Source organism: Lucilia sericata, unplaced genomic scaffold (genome assembly GCF_015586225.1).
Source record: "Lucilia sericata isolate MDLA Ls3-8-SP2 unplaced genomic scaffold, ASM1558622v1 Contig000853F_arrow, whole genome shotgun sequence".
Classification (NCBI taxonomy): domain Eukaryota; kingdom Metazoa; phylum Arthropoda; class Insecta; order Diptera; family Calliphoridae; genus Lucilia; species Lucilia sericata.
Genome location: NW_023994845.1, coordinates 114,995 through 136,289, shown reverse-complemented (window position 1 = coordinate 136,289; position 21,295 = coordinate 114,995). Strand labels below are relative to the sequence as shown.

Here is a 21,295-nt window from a genome sequence, read left to right as displayed (position 1 = left end):
CATAACCGATCATATCCTGAAGTTTAATTTCAATAATTAGTTAGTCTAATCAGCAAGATCGGTTCATAATTGAGAGACATATGTACAGCAGGGAGAACATGATCCTAACATTCAAAAAATATCCTTGCAAAATATATATTAAATATTTCAGTTCTTATACACCTGCCCCTCTAACTTCGTCTTGATATTTTGCCATAAATTTTAATTTATTAAACAATATTTTATTAAATATGTTTTAACATATGATGATGGTATTTGTATATCATTAAAATAATTTATAGAAGCTTTTATAATAAATGAAAAAAGTAAACAATAATCATGTAAAACAATGCAATTAAACACCTTTTTGCCGAGAACACAAGCAAACAAACCAATTTTAAATTTATCAAAAACATACCCAGTAGTTTTAAGGGCTTAAAAAAACAAAAAGAGGGATCAGTAAAGGAATATCATAAGGTGGCTTGCGCGTTACTTTCTAGACTTTGTGAGAGACACTTAAGTATCATTAGAACACTTGTTTCAATACCCCGCTTATATAAAGTAAACAATGTATTACATTTCAAGTAAAGGAATAATAGGGAACGTTTTTAAGTTCCAGTAAAACATCAGGATTTTTGCTGGAGTTTAAATAATATAAAATAATTTAAATAAAAACAATAATTGTAATTAATTTGCTACAAAAAAGTATTCACGAAGTCATCATAAATGAACCGGGCAACCTGCAGGCTGGCAATAAAACAATAAAATAATCTCATTTAATACGCCAATATTATGTGTGAAAACCAATTAATTATGCAAAATAGTGACATATGAAATAAATATTTTGTAAAAGTTATTTATCATACATACATATACAAATCACCCATCATAATAAATGGGTGTGAGTGAGTAAGGACTCAACAGCTGGAAATTTAAATTTTTTTTAGTAACTTAAAAGTAAATAGTTAAAAAAATACAAACTATTTTTAAACCTAGTTTAACATATGTGATATATTTACTACATTTTATGAAAATTTAACACTATAAAGTGTATGGCCAACCACTATGTGGTGACATTTAAACAGAGAGAGCAGAAAAAAACTCTACGCCAAAGCCAACATTCAGGGGTCAAACAATTCAACTGGCATATAACAGTTTTTTCGCATTGGAAATCATTTTGGCATCACCCACTTGACCACAGAGTAATGGCAGGCCGGATATAGAATATACACTTTATATGTATGTATGTAAATGTATGTATGTCTATGTGAAAAGTATAAAATGTTTACTGTTTGAGTGTATTTGTTGTTATTTACAGTTAAATATATATATTTAAACCATTTTTTTTGTAACTGTTGATGCTCGTTGTCTGCCATTTAAATGGTAAACACAAACAATTGTTAATAACAAGGGGTATATATTGATGGTCAGTCTTACGGTGTTGATATGTTACATATAAACTCACCCATACAAAGTGTTGATATTGAAGGTTCAAGTCTCTTTTCATCATTATCACATTGCAATTTGAAATGTTTTATAAACACTTTACATTGTAAAGCCTATTCATACTCATATACAAATAAACACTCACACAAAAATGTTGGTAAAAAAGAAGTTAACAAGATCAAACCGGAAATTGTTGATATCTACCTGCTAAAGCTCACTTCCTTTTCAAGAAACCAACAGGAAATACTTGTTCTCTTTATAAGTATTTAAAAAAATTCTTTGAGTGTATTTTGTTGATGTTTAACGTCATTGTAATGACCAGTGGCATCAAGCAGCAGCATCAGTAAAAAAAAAGGTCAAATACTCACATACAATATAATTGTTGACCAAATGACTGCCCATAAATTATTGGTCAAACTCACTTTATATACAAACAAACAAACCTACATTCATTCATTTATCCATTTTAACATATTCAAGCCATTTTTTTGCCCTTAAACAAAGTTTTGCTACAGAAACTTGCAACAATTAAATATTTATTTAACTCTGTATGCATTTGTTGTTCGTTTTTTTATCTCTTATTTAAACAATTTTTTAACTTTTTGTTAATGTTTGTTTTTTAATGGTTTACACATACATATTGAAACCATTTGTTACCTTTATACACAAACAAATGAAACGATTATTCACTATGAAATGAATGAACGAAAAAAAAACTCTACAAAAGGACATTGAAGCATTTGCACTTTAGCAAACAGGAGAGTCAGTAAACCAAAAAACCAACAGCAGCAATGCAAAAAGTAGTAAATACAATTGAAAAATTGCAAGCACTTTAGGTAAAAGAGCAAAGCAAGTCCAGCTATACTAGCAAGCAATTCATACAAATGAAAGCTCATAATATACAGACAAACAATTACAACAGTTTAACCAAAAAAAAAAACAATAAAAATACATATATCCACTGTACAACTCTCAAAAGGTCAACCCATTTTTTTCTTCTTTCACTCAATGAACCATCATCATCATCCAACAGCTTAAAACCATGAAGTAAAGTGAAAAATTAAAAGCAATTTATTTTACGCATCTAGTAGTTAAGCAAAAAAAAATAACAGCAAGAATTAATTTTTATGTGTGAGTTTAAAATTAATATAACAAAAAAATATTATTGCAATTATGTATTGTATTTGTAAAAGTTTGAAATTTATGTTTTTAAAAAGTTTTTAATTATAAATTTCGTGTTGAACAAAAAAAGGCTTAATTTTTTGTGTGTTCTTTTATATATGTCATAAATTTTAAATTCAAGGTTTTATGGCATTAAAACTTTAGCTTATTTTTGTTTCGAAATGAAATACTAATTAGTATAATTAAAAAAGATTAGGCTGTCAAAAATAAGCAGATAATTTAAAAAACTTATTCAAATATTAAGAGTTTTTAGTTTTCAAACTTATCGGTAACTTAATAGTTAATATTTTTTTATCACATTCGAGTCATTTATGATTCTTCAATAATAGTTGTAAAAGCTATCATATTCTAATCATAAACGATACTTTTGTCATGAGAAATGATAGTTCATGAAGCAATTCTTATAAAAGAATCTTTTAAGATAAAGTCTTCTAATCACTTAAGACTCATTTTGGCGTCGTATTTAATCATCAAAACTAGTCATTTATGATTCTGCAATAAGATAAAAATAGACGTGAAAGCTTTCATATTCTAATCATAAACGATACTTTTATCAGGAGAAATGAAAGTTCATCCAGCGACTCTTATAAAACAATATTATAAGATCACGTCTTCTAATCAGTTAAGACTCATTTTGGCATCGTATTTGGTCACCAAAACTAGTTATAAAGGTTATAGTTATAAATCTTACAAATGCAAACAGGGATAGCAGTGGGAGAATCACATTTCTAGCATGAGGAGAAAATAGTTCTATCAGCGACTCTTCTAAAAGTGTCTTTTATTAGCAGCTCTTCTGATCGATTACGACTCATCTTTGTGTCGTATTTGGTCATCAAAACTATAGTCATAGAAGACTCAGTTTGGTAATTAGTTATCGAAAAATCTTCCAAATGCTGACAGAGTTAGTAATAGAAGAATCATATTCGAGTCATTTATGATCCTTTAATATAATATTCTAAGCATTAATGATACTTTTGTCGGGAGAAAATCTTGGTTCTACCAGCGACTCTTCTAAAAAAGTATTTTATTTGCACCTCTTCTCTTTGTGTCGTATTTGGTCATCAAAACTGGTCATAGAAGACTCAGTTTGGTGATTAGTTATCCAACAATCTTCCAAATGCTGACAGAGGTAGTAATAGGACAATCACATTCGCGTCCTTTATGATCCTTTAATATGATATTCTAATTATAAATGATACTTTTGGTAGTTCGACTCATTTTTGTGTCGTATTTGGTCATCAAAACTAGTCATAGAAGACTCAGTTTGGTGATGAGTTATCCAATAATCTTCCAAATGCTGACAGAGGTAGTAATAGGACAATCACATTCGAGTCCTTTATGATACTTTAATATGATATTCTATTTATAAATGATACTTTTGTCAGGAGAAAATGATAGATCTAACAGCGACTCTTCGAAAAGAATATTTTATTTGCACCTCTTCTGATCGCTTTCGAATCATTTTTGTGTCGTATTTGGTCATCACACTAGTCAAAGAAGACTCAGTTTAGTGATTAGTAATCCAAATGCTGCCGGGTTAGTAAACTGATCTGGTTTACACATTTTAAACAAAATTTAAGGCATTTACCTTACATCTCTAAAAAAGTTTTATATATTCCTATAAAAAACTCCAACAAAATTAGATTTTTCCTGAGTTTTAGTTTATTTTAGACTTTTTAAGTAGTTTTAACTTCAAAATAAAACTTTTTCTATTAACACTCTGAACCAACAACAACACTTTTATTTGCCTTAAAAGAATTTATCAGAATTTTTGCTCAAAAAAAACATTTAAGCAAAATTAGTTTTTAGCAAAACAGTTTTAGAACTTTTTTCGCTCCTTTTTATAAAGCTTAAGGTCATATTTTGCATAAACTCAAGTTAAAAACCCTCGAGACAAAAAATGATAAACATGCACATAATTGTAATCGTTTGGGGTAAGTACTTGCCTCCAATGACATCACCGTGTTAAAATAATGACTTAAAATGCTATTGTATAAGTAAATTTTAGCATTTTAACTCCTTACATGGTAATGAAAGTTTTTACTGAGATGTTATCATAAAAAAAAACTCTATTAAACTTAGACCTATAAAATCTAAACCCACTTTTGGCCTTTTTCTCCCCAAAATAGAAATATTTTTTCATCATGATTTTTGCCAACAATCACTGTTTTGTAATATTATTTGAACAGTTTTATCACAAAATATGACAAAAGGTAGTAAATAACATTAGTAAACACCGTTAGTTTTTCTCTCTTTCCCTCTCTCTCTCTCTTTTTCACTTTCTTTTAAATATTAAATGTTAAACTGATAAAACTATTTACTTAAGTTTCTTTAAAAAACAGCAAAATGACCCTATTTACCGTTACTATTAGAAAGGTTATAGTACTAAAGAGTGTTTATGAGTATGTGTGCGTGTGTGTAAGAAGTAAATTATAATTTATGTTTTAGTGATAATGTCCAACTGTAAGCACCTTAATGAAAATAAGGGTTTCTTTTTTCTACTCTTAGTTTTTTATGTTTTAAGACGCCATTTTCTGGTTCTTTAAGAATGTTATTGTTGTTGTTTTTTTCTTCTACCTTCTTATCACTAAAACCCACTACAACAACAAAGTAATATATAAAAAAAAAGAAAAACTATTAATAATGGTTGCTGCTGGAAGGTACTACTATTACATACTTTTAATAAAAACTTATCTCTATATAGTTTATATTTAGTTGTTGTTTTTGTTATTATTTGTATATATTTCTTCTAGAAAATATGAAGGCCTATCAACAAGACAACAACAACAATTGAAAGTTATGACTGATAGATAAAAACAACAAAAAAAAAGAAACTTATACTTATCAAGGGAAACGTTATTGTATTAAGGTTTTGTCTGTGTAAACCCCCCATGCCTCCTAACTTGTTAATGGTTGTTCAGAGTTATTATGTTTTTTTTCTTTAGTTGTGTATAGACGAGGTATACGCCTACGTTTTGGTTTACTTTTTTTATGTTGTTTTTGTTTATTATTTTGCTGATGTTTGAAGTTGAAAAAAATTTAGCAAAATAAGAGTAACCAACTACAATTCAAAAACTAAAAACTGTTGGCAACATTGTGTGGGTTAAGCTTAGTTTGCCAAAGTTTGCAGTTAAGTTTAACTAATTTGTTTGTAAGTTAAACTAAGTTTAGGTTTAGTTTAATTAATTTGAGTTTAGTTTAGGCATAAGTTTAAATCAACTAATTTGAAGAAAAAATCTAGTATAAATAACAAAAGCTGTGGTTTTTAATAAACAGATTTTGTCTCTAAAGTTAAACTTAGTTTAGTTGTAAGTTTAGTTTAAGTTACTTAAAGATTTCTGTAGTATTTTTACAATATTAACAAGAAACAAGATGCACTATTATTGATTACTTTTAATAGAAAAACATAAATAAACTATTGTGGTTTCGCAAAACGATTGATAAACTAGAAAGGAAATGCCTTACTGTTTAACCGCAATTATTAATTAAAGAAAATAATAATAATAATAAAATTATTAAAAAAAAACTTAAATATTTTTTAAACTATATAAAAACACCTGTAAATAAATGGCCTTAAAACACTTCAAACTAATTACACCTGCAATTTTTACAAAGAAAAAAATTTCAAAATTTTCAATTTTCCAAAACACTTGAGATTCAAAATCTTTTATTGCCCAAAAACACATAAATTATTTAAAACATTCTTCTGCTTACAAAGCAGCACATGTCTCAGGAGACCTAAAATTTTTGAAGAAAACATAATTTTCAAAATTTTTTACTTAAATATTCAATATGTGTTAATGATTAGTTGTGGTAAATAAATATTATTAAATGGAAAATGAAAAAAACCACACAATTTAATATATGTTTGTGTTTTGGGGTCTTTTTTTTAAATAAAAGGAAACGAAATTTATAACAATATACAATTTTAAAGACAAGAAATTTATAAGAAAATATTTGCTTTTTTAATAAAAACCCATAAATTTTAAGATAAAACCAGCAACAATTTTGGTTAAAGTTAAATAATGTTTTTTTTTTTTTTTTTTTTTTTTTTGCTTAAGATATTAAAATTAAATTAAGCATAAAACTGTAGACATTATTAAATTTAAATACAAATTAATTTTCAACATATTTCTTTTTAATTAATAAATTTTCACTGACGCTAATGTATATCGTTTCAGTTAATTAATGAAAATATTTTTTAATATTGAAATAACATTTTGTTTTAATGAAATATTAAAGAACACAAGATTAAACTGATTTTTTTTGTAATTTAAATTAAAAAGGTGGTCATATTTCAATTTAAAATAAAAAGTTATTGACCCTAAATGGTATATATTTCCTTTTTTTTGTTAATCATGCTTTTCGTAATTGAAATAATCTATATGTATGTGGAAATGTGTTAAATTTTCTGTATTGTATTAAGCTATAGAGTGGTGATAACCCTGATCTGGCCCTTTTTTGTATACTTTTTTCAAAAAAAATCTAACAATTTACGTTTAATATTTAAAAAAAAAAGGTAGATAACACTAAACAAAAATTCATTCACTTTTTGAAATTTTTTTACAATTGAACTAAAATTATTGTTGTTTTTAATTTTCTTGGTGATAAGAATTAAAAAAAAATTAATATAAAAATATTTTATAGTTTATAGTAAATTAAAGCTAAATTAGGTCGTTGTTGGTTTTAAATATAGAAACAATAATAAAATTTTGTTCTTAAAAAAAAGTGGAAAAATAAACGTATTAAATTAAATAAATGCGTAAAACTTCTTAATAATAACCTGATTAGGAATATTAAAAAAATATTTAAAAATATTTTGAAATAATGAAATCAAAACAAAAAGTACTAGGGCAGTAACTGGGGCCCTTTGATACTAGTCAAAGGTTTAAAACAAAAGGGAAAGGTTTGAAATAGTTTACATTTTTAATCACTTTTCACTAATTCTACAACAAATTCCTTCAAAACAATTGTCTTTAACTTTCTCACAAAGATTTAAAAACTTTTGAACTGCAAACCCTAACAATTTCAATTCTTCTTTTAAAATCTACACATAAATCAAATAATTTTTTTCTATAAAATGAAGGTAAATTGCGCTGCATTTAAATTAAATTAACAAAAAAATAATGACAATTTCTACCAATAAAAAATAAATAAAAAAACAGAAAAATATTTAACAAAAAACACAACAATTTTTTAGTATAAATAACAGGTGTCTTGATAAAAATAGCACACCAAAGAAAAAAACAACAAAAAACGCCTCTTTTTTAGACAAACTGACAAGTCTTTTTAAATTTTTTTTTAAGAAAATATCAAAAACATTTCTTAAACACACACACACAATAGAAGTGGAAACACTGCTAATTATTAATAATTTAAAAAAATGTGTGTTTAAATTGAAATATCTTTTTAAAAAAGAAAGTGACGTTTGTACCTTCAACAAAATCATTTAACAAAAAAAAGTCAAAATTTGTTGCTGTAGTCTGGCAACTTTTGTTTAAATGTCAATTGAAATTGTTGACAGTTGTGTAGATGTTTTTGTTGTTGGTAAATTTTAGTTAGTGTTGTATGTCATGAGCAATTATCATAAAATTTATTTTGAAAACAAAAAATATTGAAATGGGTTTTTTATGATTTCTTTTGATGATTTTTTTTTGAACAATACTATTTATGAGTTATTAAAGTGTTAAACATTTGAAAATGTTATTAGCATTATTTAAATATCTAATAATTTTTTATAATTTCTAATAATTAGTAGTCAATAGATCAGTCTGTAGTCTAATCTATAGTCTATTCTATAACCTAGTCTATAGTCTAGTCCATAAGTTAGTCTATAGCCTAGTATATAGTCTAGTCTATAGTCTGGTCTACAGTTTAGTCAATAGTTTAGTTTATATTCGAGTCTATAGTCTAGTCTATAGTCTATAGTCTAGTCTATAGTCTAGTCTATAGTCTAGTCCATAGTCTAGTCTATAGTCTAGTCTATAGTCTAGTCTATAGTCTAGTCTATAGTCTAGTCTATACTATAGTCTATAGTATAGTCTAGTCTATAGTCTAGTCTATAGTCTATTCTATAGTCTAGTCTATAGTCTAGTCTATAGTCTAGTCTATAGTCTAGTCTATAGTCTAGTCTATAGTCTAGTCTATAGTCTAGTCTATAGTCTAGTCTATAGTCTAGTCTATAGTCTAGTCTATAGTCTAGTCTATAGTCTAGTCTATAGTCCAGTCTATAGTCTAGTCTATAGTCTAGTCTATAGGCTAGTCTATAGTCTAGTCTTTAGTCTAGTCTTTATTCTAGTCTATATTCTGGTCTATAGTCTAGTCTATAGTCTAGTCAATAGTCTAGTCTATAGTCTAGCCTATAGTCTAATATGTAGTCTAGTCTATAGTCTAGTCTAGTCTATAGTCTAGTCTATAGTCTAGTCTATAGTCTAGTCTGTAGCCTAGTCTATAGTCTTGTCTATAGTCTAGTCTTCAGTCTAGTCTTTATTCTAGTCTATATTCTGGTCTATAGTCTTTTTGACAACTAAAAATATTTAAGCTGTTCTTGCTACTAGTTAAGTTAAAAAAGCGGTTACTTTTCAACAATTGTTTCAAATCTTAAGTTAATCACAGAAAAGTTAAACTGGAAAACAGGTAGTACGCCATGTTTGTTAACAATTTTAAAAACCATAACAACAGGTTTGTTCCTATTAGCCAATAAACAAGCACATAACAAAATGAAAAAGGGGAAATAATTTCATTATTTCCCCTTTTATGGAAGATTTTAAAGGTGTTTTTAAACGGAAGCGGATATTTATACAAATATTTCTGTAGATTATTGTTTTTAATAGAAATTAGAAAATGTTGCAAACACATTTTACTTAAATATTTTAAAATAAATAACAATAATTTCCTGTCTTTAAAATAAAATTAATAGAAAAAAACCTAAAATACAAATTTAGAAAAATTCTAAAAGAATTTTCAATTTTTGACAGCAAAAAACCGGTGTCGTGTGTGTTTTTATAGCCATAAAAGATCTTAAAAGAAAAATCACCAGAAAAAAATTCAATTTTAAAACAAAAACAAACAAAAATTAATGATCAGCATAATAATAACTAAATAATATTATTTTAAATAAATACATTAAAAAAATGACATCATAGTTTTAATAAAACCTGGTGTAAAAAAGCAAATACATTACAAATTTAAGAGGTTTCATATGACTAAACGTAAAAATATTAATTAATAATATTAGTCATATTTAGTCATAAATATTGTACGATGATGATGTTGTTAGGCAATTGTAGAACACAAAAAAAAAATCCAATCGAAATAACAGACAATAACATAAAGATCTTAAATGGATATGTGTAAAACACACGATCATTTGAACAAAGATACTGAACAAAAAAATAATAATAATAATAATTTTTTGCATATTTCTGTACATATTTGCCTCCCCAAGTAAAGACAAACAAAAAATTTACATTAAACTGAACTTTGTGCTTAAATTAAAACCGTTATTGTCTAAGAAATAATACGCTACTACACTTCTCTCTAAATAAAATACTAGATAGTCAGTGATTCATGGTTTCTTATTACTATCTTTAATTGAAGCAAATTAATTAAGATCATTTTGAAGAAAAAAAAAAAAAAAACAGCAACAATTTATGTACATATTTACACACTGTACACATACATATTGTGTAGCATACAAAGTAAACAATACTTTATAAAATAGGCGCCAATTTTTAATTGAAATTATTAATTTAAACACTTAAGAATTTAGGTTGTTTTCTTTTTTATATTTTATTGTTTCGTTTCTACGTTTCAAAAGTTAAATAAACAATATTTATGTTTAAAATAAAGGTATTCTTCTTTTTCTTTAAGAACATGTGCAAACATCTTGTTTAATTATCAATATTGTGATCAATATTATTACTTTTTTTTTTGTTTAAACATTCCGATATTGTGTTTGTTTTTTGTTTATAATAATTTTTGTTTTCTTTGCATTTTTTACATCATTTATTAAGAGTTTTTAAATGATTCTTTGTTTAAATTTATTTTCTTTATTCTAGTTTAATCAGATTATTATTAGTTTCAAACAATTACCCACTTTAGTTTTCTTCATCACTAGCTCAACTCCTGTTTATTTTGTTTGCTATTTGTTTTCTTAGTTTTTTTATTGTGTTTCTTTATTTACATACCGTGTGTTTTTGTTATGTTTTCCTTTTACTTTTCATTTGCCAACATATGGTCACATACACCTTAATACTCTTACTTTGTTTTGTTTTTAAATTTTCCCCTCTAATTTAAGTCATTAAACTCCTACTTATTTCCTTTTTCTTCTACAAAAAAAAAACTCTTTAAAACAACAACAAAACATTTAGGTACATATATCAGGCATAGAAAATTGAAATTTTGAAATAGTGCTAAAGTTTTATAAAAATAGTACTTTTTAGTATTAAATGCACTAGTCTACTTATTAGTCTGATCAGATTAGAACATATTTTCCATGGACTGATCTATATATTAGTCTATTGACTAGCCCACTAAATAGTCTATTAACTAGTCTTTACACTTGTCTGTTGATTAGTATATAAGCTAATCTATTGCTCTAGAAGGTACTATAAAAGTACTAAATCTTCCTTTCCTGAACAACACTAACAATTACTTGTTTTTACATGTACAACAACAAGTACATGTCCCCTTCAAAATACACAAAAACAAAACACCGTAAATACCTCTCTCTTTCCCACTTACAGTCTGTTTTGAATTTACCTTGTTTTTGCTTTAACACAACACAACACAAATATAATAATAAAGTTATTTATTGCTATTGTTGTTTTTGTAAATATTCCCCACCTTTATGTAGTTTTGTTTACACGTTGATTTTTTTCAGTTATTCGTATCGTTTCTCACTCGTTGTTACTGTTGTTGTTTTTTACCTCCAACAAAGCTTAATTGACAATTAAAGAAATAAACAAAAAAAAAATAATAAAATAAAACGGTACACTACTGTGTGTGATAATGATGATCGTAAATATCATAATGATGCTGGCGGCTGTCTTGTTGACAATTTTTTTTTTTTGAAATTGAATTCTTTCCTTTGCTTTAGTTTGTCTACCTTTAACAGTTTTAAATTGTGTTTACAATGAATAAGATCAATTTAGAGGAAAAAAGTGAAAACAGTAATTGTGAGATTCTTGCGGGTCTTGAAATTTGAATACGCTACATATTTAATTGATCGTACAGTCTAATACTTTCAAAATGAATACGAAAACATTTCGAGGTTTTAATTTGGTAAATATGATTGAGAAATCCGAAACACCAAAAGTTTTATAACAGTATAAGCTGGACAATTTAAACATTAAAATTTTAAAATCATAATTTATTATGTTGGCTCAAAACTAGCATAGTAACACAATAGTTTTAAAAATACCTTTTTGTAATTAAAAACTAAATCACGCTTATCTCTCTCACAATCGTGGCTTATCATCACCTTAGCATGAAAATTAATAATTTCATTCATAATATTCCTAGACACTATTTTTTTACGTAAAACATACAAACTACATAAAAGTATCAGAAAAAAAATTTGTAATCACCTAGCACGTGTAGACACCACTCAATAACATCTCTTCTCCTTCATCTTCTCTTTTCAGAGCTGTAAAATTTGCCATAAAGCTTTCGCCAATGTTTATCGTTTGCAGCGTCACATGATCAGCCATGATGAGTCCGCTCTATTGCGCAAATTCAAGTGTAATCAATGCGATAAAGCGTTCAAATTTAAACATCATTTGAAGGAACATGTACGCATACATTCCGGTGAAAAACCTTTTGGTTGTGATAATTGTGGCAAAAGATTTTCACATTCCGGTTCGTTTTCATCGCACATGACCTCGAAGAAGTGTATTAGCATGGGCTTGAAACTTAACAACAATCGCAGTTTAATGAAGTCATTGGAAAAGAATTCCGGTTTAACTTCACCGCCTTCGCTTAAAAGAAGTTCGCCGATTTCGAAATCGACGGATGCGTCAGCGCCTACGAATGGTTTAACTAATCCCATGAATTATTTTGCTGGTGATGCTAATGCTAATACCAATAATCCTTTCTATACAAATCTATTGCCCAAATATGGTGATTATACAGCCATGAATGCGGCTTTATTGGCCTCATTCCCTAATCCCTTCTATAGCATGGCTTTAGATCCGCGCATACATCCTTACAGTATACAAAGGCTATTGGAATTAACTGCTGCTGGACAGCAGCAACAACATCATCAACAGCAACCACAAGAGCCCGAAACTAACACACCACCTCCTTCACATAATGAAGCAGAAGAGGAGGCTGATAAAGATTTGCACATTACGAATGGTGGTGATGTAGAGGATGATGAGTCGTCCGAGGCCTTAGAACTTAACGAGGAAGATAATCATGATGAACCCAAATTGGTTATGGATTTAGATGATTCGGAAAATAAGGAAGAAGAGCTAAATACAAGTAACACTACAACAAGAACACAAGAACAACAGCAACAAGAACCAGAAATAGTCCAAGAAGATAGCAAAGTATGTGAAGAAGAACTACCAAAAGTTTTTACTAGTTCTCCCATTAAACAAGAGCAAATAACACGAGAATCTCCTGCACCCCAAGAAGCCGAAAATCTTAAAGAACAACCACAACCAGAAGAAGAGGATACCCCTAAAACTCTGTCTCTTATCAAACAAGAAAAACCCGAAGAACCTGAGGATCCTGAAGGAACACAAGAAGACAACAGCTCAAATTTGACCCAAGAATCTTCCTCCCATTTGAGATGCAGTCGTTGTGACAAACAATTTAATCATCCTTTGGAATTGGTACAACATGAGAAAGTTTTATGTGGCCTAATCAAACAGGAATTGGAACAACAATTCCAACAGCAGCAACAGCAATTACTGGAACAATCGAACAATTCAAATTCCTTTATAAACGCCAGCGATGTTGAAGATGAACAAGATGAAAGAGACTCAATTTCACGCAACGACTGCTCGAGTGGTGGTGAAAGTAATGCCGAACGCAAGGTCAGAGTACGTACTGCCATTACTGAGGAACAACAGCAACAATTAAAACAACACTATACGGTTAATTCAAGACCCAGTCGTGAAGAATTTCGCATGATTGCTTCACGCTTGCAATTGGATGCCCGTGTAGTGCAAGTGTGGTTCCAAAATAATCGCTCTCGTGAACGTAAATTACAATACAACAGCAATAAAATGACATTCCCCATGCAAATTCCAGTGGCTCCACTACAAGCAGTACCACAATGTTTAGACGCCTCCTTGGAAGCTGTGAATAAGACAAACATTGCTGACGATTTGCCTTTAGATTTGTCCGTTAAGCCACAAAAGGCCGGCAGTGGTCAACAACAGCAACAACATTCTCCTTTGTATGGCATAGCACCTTTGCAGAATGCTTCAGCCAATGCAGCAGGAGATATGCAAGAAGCCATGAATCTAAGCCGCAAAATGACACCACCCACCATGTCACCTTCATCTGCTGCCTCGGTGCCAGCTGCTTTTAAACAACAGGCTGCTGCCGCCGCAGCTGCTCTTTACTTTGCTGCTCCTTCCCAAGCCAATGGTGCACCCAACTTGCCGCACAATATTAGGCAGACACCCTCTCCCATTGAGGCTCCTTTAATGGGACCACAACAAACCTCAACTCCCCGCGGTGCTGCAGCATTCCCGTCTTTTTCACAATTACCGCCCTATATGATGCCAGCTGCCATGGCTGCTGCTCAGCGTTCCTTAATGCCGATGGAAGCTCTCTTTCAAATGACTCCCGGTTCGGCTGACTATGCCCGCCAACATCCTCTAATGAACAGTATTAAATTAGGTGGTCCTGCTATGGATTTCAGAGGCAATAGCTTAAGTCCTGGTTCAGAGAAAAGATCTTGGCGTGATGATGACTCCAGAATCTCACATGAAGATGATTTTGTTGCCCAACAGCAACAGGCCGCTGCAGCCGCCTTAATGCCACCCAAACCCAAGAGAGCCAAAGCTGAGACACATGGTCATGCTGGAGATCCTGATTTACCCTTCATCTGTGATCAATGTGATAAAGCGTTTGCCAAACAGAGCTCGCTGGCGAGACATAAATATGAGCATTCCGGTAAGTTTTTATTAAAAGCAACAATTTTTATTAGAAAATTATTAATTTGTTAATTGTTTATGATTACAGGTCAACGTCCTTATCAATGTATGGATTGTCCCAAAGCTTTTAAGCACAAACATCATTTAACCGAACACAAACGATTGCATAGCGGTGAAAAACCCTTCCAATGCTCCAAGTGCCTAAAACGTTTCTCACATTCCGGCTCCTACTCACAGCACATGAACCACCGTTACTCGTATTGCAAACCCTACAGGGAATAGGTAAGCGACAATGCCCAAACAACTTCCTGCGCCTCGAATACAACTACCAGCACAACCACAACGAGTGGTGGTGCCAGTGGTAGTAGTGGGAGAACGTCCACGCGACGTAATTCAGCCAATCTACTCAATATGCAAGATTTTCGCAAAAAACTTAATGTGGCGGCTGCATTACGTCAACAACAACAGCAGCAGCAACAACAACAGCAACATCATAACCAAAATATGGCGGCGGTATTTCCACATCATCATCACCACCACCAGCAAACAGTAAGACCTCATCATTTGATCAACAATTGGAATCTATTAAATCCTTCCGGTTTCGGCCAAAGGCCAGGTGCTCATTTGCCACCACCTTTAATGCATAGTCCACATGCCATGGCACAAATGCCACGCAATCCAGCATTATTTAGTGGTTCTCTTATGGCACCCAGATTCCAAACACCGCCGTTGCACAACAATTTACCGTCCCAACAATTCAATACAAGTGTTTCAGCAGCAAACACCAATACCACACCATTTGACTTTTACACCAACAACAAAATCTTAATGAATCAAATGCAATAAAAGTAATTCAGCATTATTTCAAATATAAGCAGCAGCTGAATATTTTTGTATATAACTTTATATGTATATATAAAAAAAAGATATTCAGCTGAAAAAGGCAATAAGGTAAATTTAGGAATTTTATTATTATTATTATTGAAAAAGCTGTTGTATACAGCTAAAATGGTTAAATTGCTTTAAGTTTTTATTAAAATGTACAAAAAAATGTATAATACTCAAATGCTGAATTGACTATTTAATTTGCAAGCAGAAATTTCGCACTTAAAAGCGTACTTAAACTATTTTAATTACAAAATTCATGCCAAATTCATGTTCAATACCAAAAACACAAAAGTATTTTTTTGTAAAATATTTCATTTTATTTTTAAACATAACTTGTGCAGGCACATTATCTCTCCCCTTTAATGATTTTATTTTCAATAAATTGCATCATTTTTTTAAAGAATTCATTTTGTTTTAGTTTAAAAAAACCTTTCGTTACGAATTTATAAGTTTTTATTATTTTATTTTTTATATATTAAGTTTTGTATATTTTTTATGAAAAATCTTATTCCTTAGAGCTTCCTTTCGTTTTATTTGTAATGAATATATTATTGTATTGCTTGCCTAAAGTTTCTTTTAACTTGGCCCAGTACCTTGTTTAAATACTCATTATTAAATTTACTCAAAATAATATAATTTTCATTTATATTTAAATATAATTTTGTTTAGTTTTTAATTAAAAGTATTTTTTCTTGTTATTTTTAAAGAAGTTTTTGCAAAAAAGTAAACATTTTATAGCGTTTTTCGCAATTTATTAAGGTTGGTAACATTCTTCCATCAAAACAAAATGTAAACAATGAATAGCTATCATTTTATGGTGAATGACACAAACATAAACAAAACACAAGCATAAACATAAACATTGAGAGAAGGGCAGTTAGTAAACAAAAACCGCTATGTTTTGTTTTGTCAACAGTGTTGCCAAATTTCTTTTAATTAAACTGCTATTTAATTGAAGAAATGCCAACTTGAAATGAAAAACTTTAAATTTCTAAAGAATTTTTGTTCAAATTTTAAACAAAAGCAATAGCTTAATACTTTCTTATAATTTTTACTTTAATTTTATTTCAAAATTAGCTAAGGCTGGGGTTTTATAATGCAATTTTTTCTTAAAAACTTTTCTCAAAAAAAGTAATTTTTCATATTTTCTTAGACTTTTAAACTTTTTATATTTAACGCTAATAAATAACTAAAAAAATTATTAAAAAAAAAGACAATATTGCAGTAAACTTAAAGAAAAATTACACCAAAATCTTGTTATATTTTCTTTGATATAACAAAACTTTCAAATAAACAGTAATTATTTTTAATAAACAATATTTTATTTAAAACCAAGCTAAAAATTCTAACAAGAAAGTAATAAAAAATGCCCACCGCTTTAAAAACTTAATACAAAAAAATTTATAATTTTTTTAAAAAAAGAACAACAAAAATTTTGGTGTAATTTTGTACAAAAAAAAAAAAAAATTAACATAATTTGGCTTAAAAACTAACAAAAACTATACCAACCATTCCATTAAACTTTCATTATTAAAACTCAAAATTTCCCAAACTCAAAAAGAAATTTAAAAAGAAAATAAATAATGAAAGTTTTTTTATAAAATAAAAAATTTACCTTAAAACGTGTAAAAAATACTATAAAAATTAAACTTTAATAAAATTTAAGCTTAATTATAAATAAAAAAAGTTAAAATACTAACTTAAACTTATTCATTTGGCCTTATATATTAAAATAACAAAGAATTATTAATAAATTAAACTTAAAAATAAAATTTAAAAATATTATTATTTAAACAACAAATAAAATTATATTAGTAATTTAAAACATAACTATAGTTTATAAACAAATTAATTATAAAAAATTAGAATTTTTTCTTAAACTTAAAACGAAAAACAAATACGAGTTGTGTTGTAATTTAAACTAAAATTAATTAATCTTACAAAAAAACAAAAAAAAATCTTAAGGACAATAAAAATTAAAACACAAAAATTTATTAAAAACCAAAAACAAAACACTTTATAATAAAAATAACTTAATTTATACCTTATAATTTAATTTCTTAAAAATTGTTTTTTTTTTTTATTAAAAAAATAAAAATCCAAACAACGAATTGCCATAAAATAACTCAAAAATATATATATTTGCAAAAACTCCTCTTTATACTCAAAAAAACAAGGTTTCCAATACAACGAAGAATTACCAACAAATACAAAAAAAAACTTCAATAATTTTGTTTTAAAGAACTGCATTTATTTAAATAATTTTTCCTGGAACATAAGTTTAAATTTACAACCAACCTATTCTTAATTATAATTAAGCTCTTTTTTAAGTTTTAAAATTAAAATCTATTATTTAATTATTATTTTTTTAAACAAAAATGTTTATACAAAACTCTACACTAAAGCTAGAAAAATCCAAAGACACTCTTGTACTATAAAACACAATTACACTTAAATTACACAAAAAACCAAACTAATTATACTTTAAATTAACAAAAAACAATTTAGCTATTAAAAATTAAAAACAAAACTCCCTAACGTAAAACCACAAGCAAACACAGAATAATATATTTAGCATAATTTTCGCTTTAAAAACTAAACAAACCTAAACTTTAAAATTAATCACAAATGTTATTAAAAATTTCTTAATTTTTAAGCTTTTTTTACACAATTACCATTTCCTTTATATATTAAAAAAAAAAAAAAAAACAAAACAAAAAATACTTTAAAATAAAAAGGAAAAATTTGTGTTTTTTCTAGGGCCTTATTACATAAAAACCAAAAAACAAAAACCATAATTGTTAATATTTACTTTTTCGTTAAATTTTTTTGTACATATGAAATGTATTATTTTTTATATATTTTATTTTTTTTTTACTCTCCACACATATATTTTTTATATAATTTTTTTATTATCTCTTACAATTAAGTTATTTTTTATGTTTTTTTATTATTATTAATGTAATAGTTATTATATAAAAATTAATATTTAAATGTTTAAGGTGTTATATATTATAAAATAAATAAAAAAACAAATAATTATTAAAATACCACAACAAAATAATAAATAAAACCAAAGTATATTATTCTATACATAATTCTATGTATTTTAATCAAAATTGTAAGAAATTTTTTTGTCATTCATATTATATAAAAATTTACAAAAATTATTATAATTATAAAATTTACAATTACAAAAAACACAAAAAAAAAAATAAAATATAAAAAAAATTACAAAAGAAATTATAAAAATCTTTATTGAAAATTTAAAACAAAATGAGTTTTTATTTGTTTAAAAATTTAAATTGAGAAAAAAGTTGGAACTGTTCTCTTTTAGATCATACAAGTTTTTATTAAGTTCTGTTCTAGTTCAGCTCTAGTTCACTTCTAGTTCAGTTGTAGTTCAGTTGTAGTTTAGTTCTAGTTCAGTTCTAGTTCAGTTCTAGTTCAGTTCTAGTTCAGTTCTAGTTCAGTTCTAGTTCAGTTCAGTTCTAGTTCAGTTCTAGTTCAGTTCTAGTTCAGTTCTAGTTCAGTTCTAGTTCAGTTCTAGTTCAGTTCTAGTTCAGTTCTAGTTCAGTTCTAGTTCAGTTCTAGTTCAGTTCTAGTTCAGTTCTAGTTCAGTTCTAGTTCAGTTCTAGTTCAGTTCTAGTTCAGTTCTAGTTCAGTTCTAGTTCAGTTCTAGTTCAGTTCTAGTTCAGTTCTAGTTCAGTTCTAGTTCAGTTCTAGTTCAGTTCTAGTTCAGTTCTAGTTCAGTTCTAGTTCAGTTCTAGTTCAGTTCTAGTTCAGTTCTAGTTCAGTTCTAGTTCAGTTCTAGTTCAGTTCTAGTTCAGTTCTAGTTCAGTTCTAGTTCAGTTCTAGTTCAGTTCTAGTTCAGTTCTAGTTCAGTTCTAGTTCAGTTCTAGTTCAGTTCTAGTTCAGTTCTAGTTCAGTTCTAGTTCAGTTCTAGTTCAGTTCTAGTTCAGTTCTAGTTCAGTTCTAGTTCAGTTCTAGTTCAGTTCTAGTTCAGTTCTAGTTCAGTTCTAGTTCAGTTCTAGTTCAGTTCTAGTTCAGTTCTAGTTCAGTTCTAGTTCAGTTCTAGTTCAGTTCTAGTTCAGTTCTAGTTCAGTTCTAGTTCAGTTCTAGTTCAGTTCTATTCAGTTCTAGTTCAGTTCAGTTCTAGTTCAGTTCTAGTTCAGTTCTAGTTCAGTTCTAGTTCAGTTCTAGTTCAGTTCTAGTTCAGTTCTAGTTCAGTTCTAGTTCAGTTCTAGTTCAGTTCTAGTTCAGTTCTAGTTCAGTTCTAGTTCAGTTCTAGTTCAGTTCTAGTTCAGTTCTAGTTCAGTTCTAGTTCAGTCTAGTTCAGTTCTAGTTCAGTTCTAGTTCAGTTCTAGTTCAGTTCTAGTTCAGTTCTAGTTCATTTCTAGTTCAGTTCTAGTTCAGTTCTAGTTCAGTTCTAGTTCAGTTCTAGTTCAGTTCTAGTTCAGTTCTAGTTCAGTTCTAGTTCAGTTCTAGTTCAGTTCTAGTTCAGTTCTAGTTCAGTTCTAGTTCAGTTCTAGTTCAGTTCTAGTTCAGTTCTAGTCAGTTCTAGTTCAGTTCTAGTTCAGTTCTAGTTCAGTTCTAGTTCAGTTCTAGTTCAGTTCTAGTTCAGTTCTAGTTCAGTTCTAGTTCATTCTAGTTCAGTTCTAGTTCAGTTCTAGTTCAGTTCTAGTTCAGTTCTAGTTCAGTTCTAGTTCAGTTCTAGTTCAGTTCTAGTTCAGTTCTAGTTCAGTTCTAGTTCAGTTCTAGTTCAGTTCTAGTTCAGTTCTAGTTCAGTTCTAGTTCAGTTCTAGTTCAGTTCTAGTTCAGTTCTAGTTCAGTTCTAGTTCAGTTCTAGTTCAGTTCTAGTTCAGTTCTAGTTCAGTTCTAGTTCAGTTCTAGTTCAGTTCTAGTTCAGTTCTAGTTCAGTTCTAGTTCAGTTCTAGTTCAGTTCTAGTTCAGTTCTAGTTCAGTTCTAGTTCAGTTCTAGTTCAGTTCTAGTTCAGTTCTAGTTCAGTTCTAGTTCAGTTCTAGTTCAGTTCTAGTTCAGTTCTAGTTCAGTTCTAGTTCAGTTCTAGTTCAGTTCTAGTTCAGTTCTAGTTCAGTTCTAGTTCAGTTCTAGTTCAGTTCTAGTTCAGTTCTAGTTCAGTTCTAGTTCAGTTCTAGTTCAGTTCTAGTTCAGTTCTAGTTCAGTTCTAGTTCAGTTCTAGTTCAGTTCTAGTTCAGTTCTAGTTCAGTTCTAGTTCAGTTCTAGTTCAGTTCTAGTTCAGTTCTAGTTCAGTTCTAGTTCAGTTCTAGTTCAGTTCTAGTTCAGTTCTAGTTCAGTTCTAGTTCAGTTCTAGTTCAGTTCTAGTTCATTTCTAGTTCATTTCTAGTTCAGTTCTAGTTCAGTTCTAGTTCAGTTCTAGTTCAGTTCTAGTTCAGTTCTAGTTCAGTCTATTTCAGTTCTAGTTCAGTTCTAGTTCAGTTCTAGTCAGTTCTAGTTCAGTTCTAGTTCAGTTCTAGTTCAGTTCTAGTTCAGTTCTAGTTCAGTTCTAGTTCAGTTCTAGTTCAGTTCTAGTTCAGTTCTTTCTAGTTCAGTTCTAGTTCAGTTCTAGTTCAGTTCTAGTTCAGTTCTAGTTCAGTTCTAGTTCAGTTCTAGTTCAGTTCTAGTTCAGTTCTAGTTCAGTTCTAGTTCAGTTCTAGTTCAGTTC

At 28.6% G+C, this 21,295-nt stretch overlaps 1 protein-coding gene across 1 annotated transcript in view; it reads left to right on the top strand.

Moving 5' to 3' along the window:
* Positions 1–15,037, top strand: part of LOC119608582 (zinc finger protein 1) — a 40,406-nt gene extending 25,369 nt beyond the window's left edge. The window contains exons 4-5 of the mRNA XM_037963055.1: positions 12,255–14,742; positions 14,812–15,037. Coding sequence (XP_037818983.1) covers positions 12,255–14,742; positions 14,812–15,005 — 2,682 coding nt within the window. The 3' untranslated portion in view covers positions 15,006–15,037. The remainder of the gene's footprint in view (positions 1–12,254; positions 14,743–14,811) is intronic.
* The last annotated feature ends 6,258 nt before the right edge of the window (positions 15,038–21,295 follow it).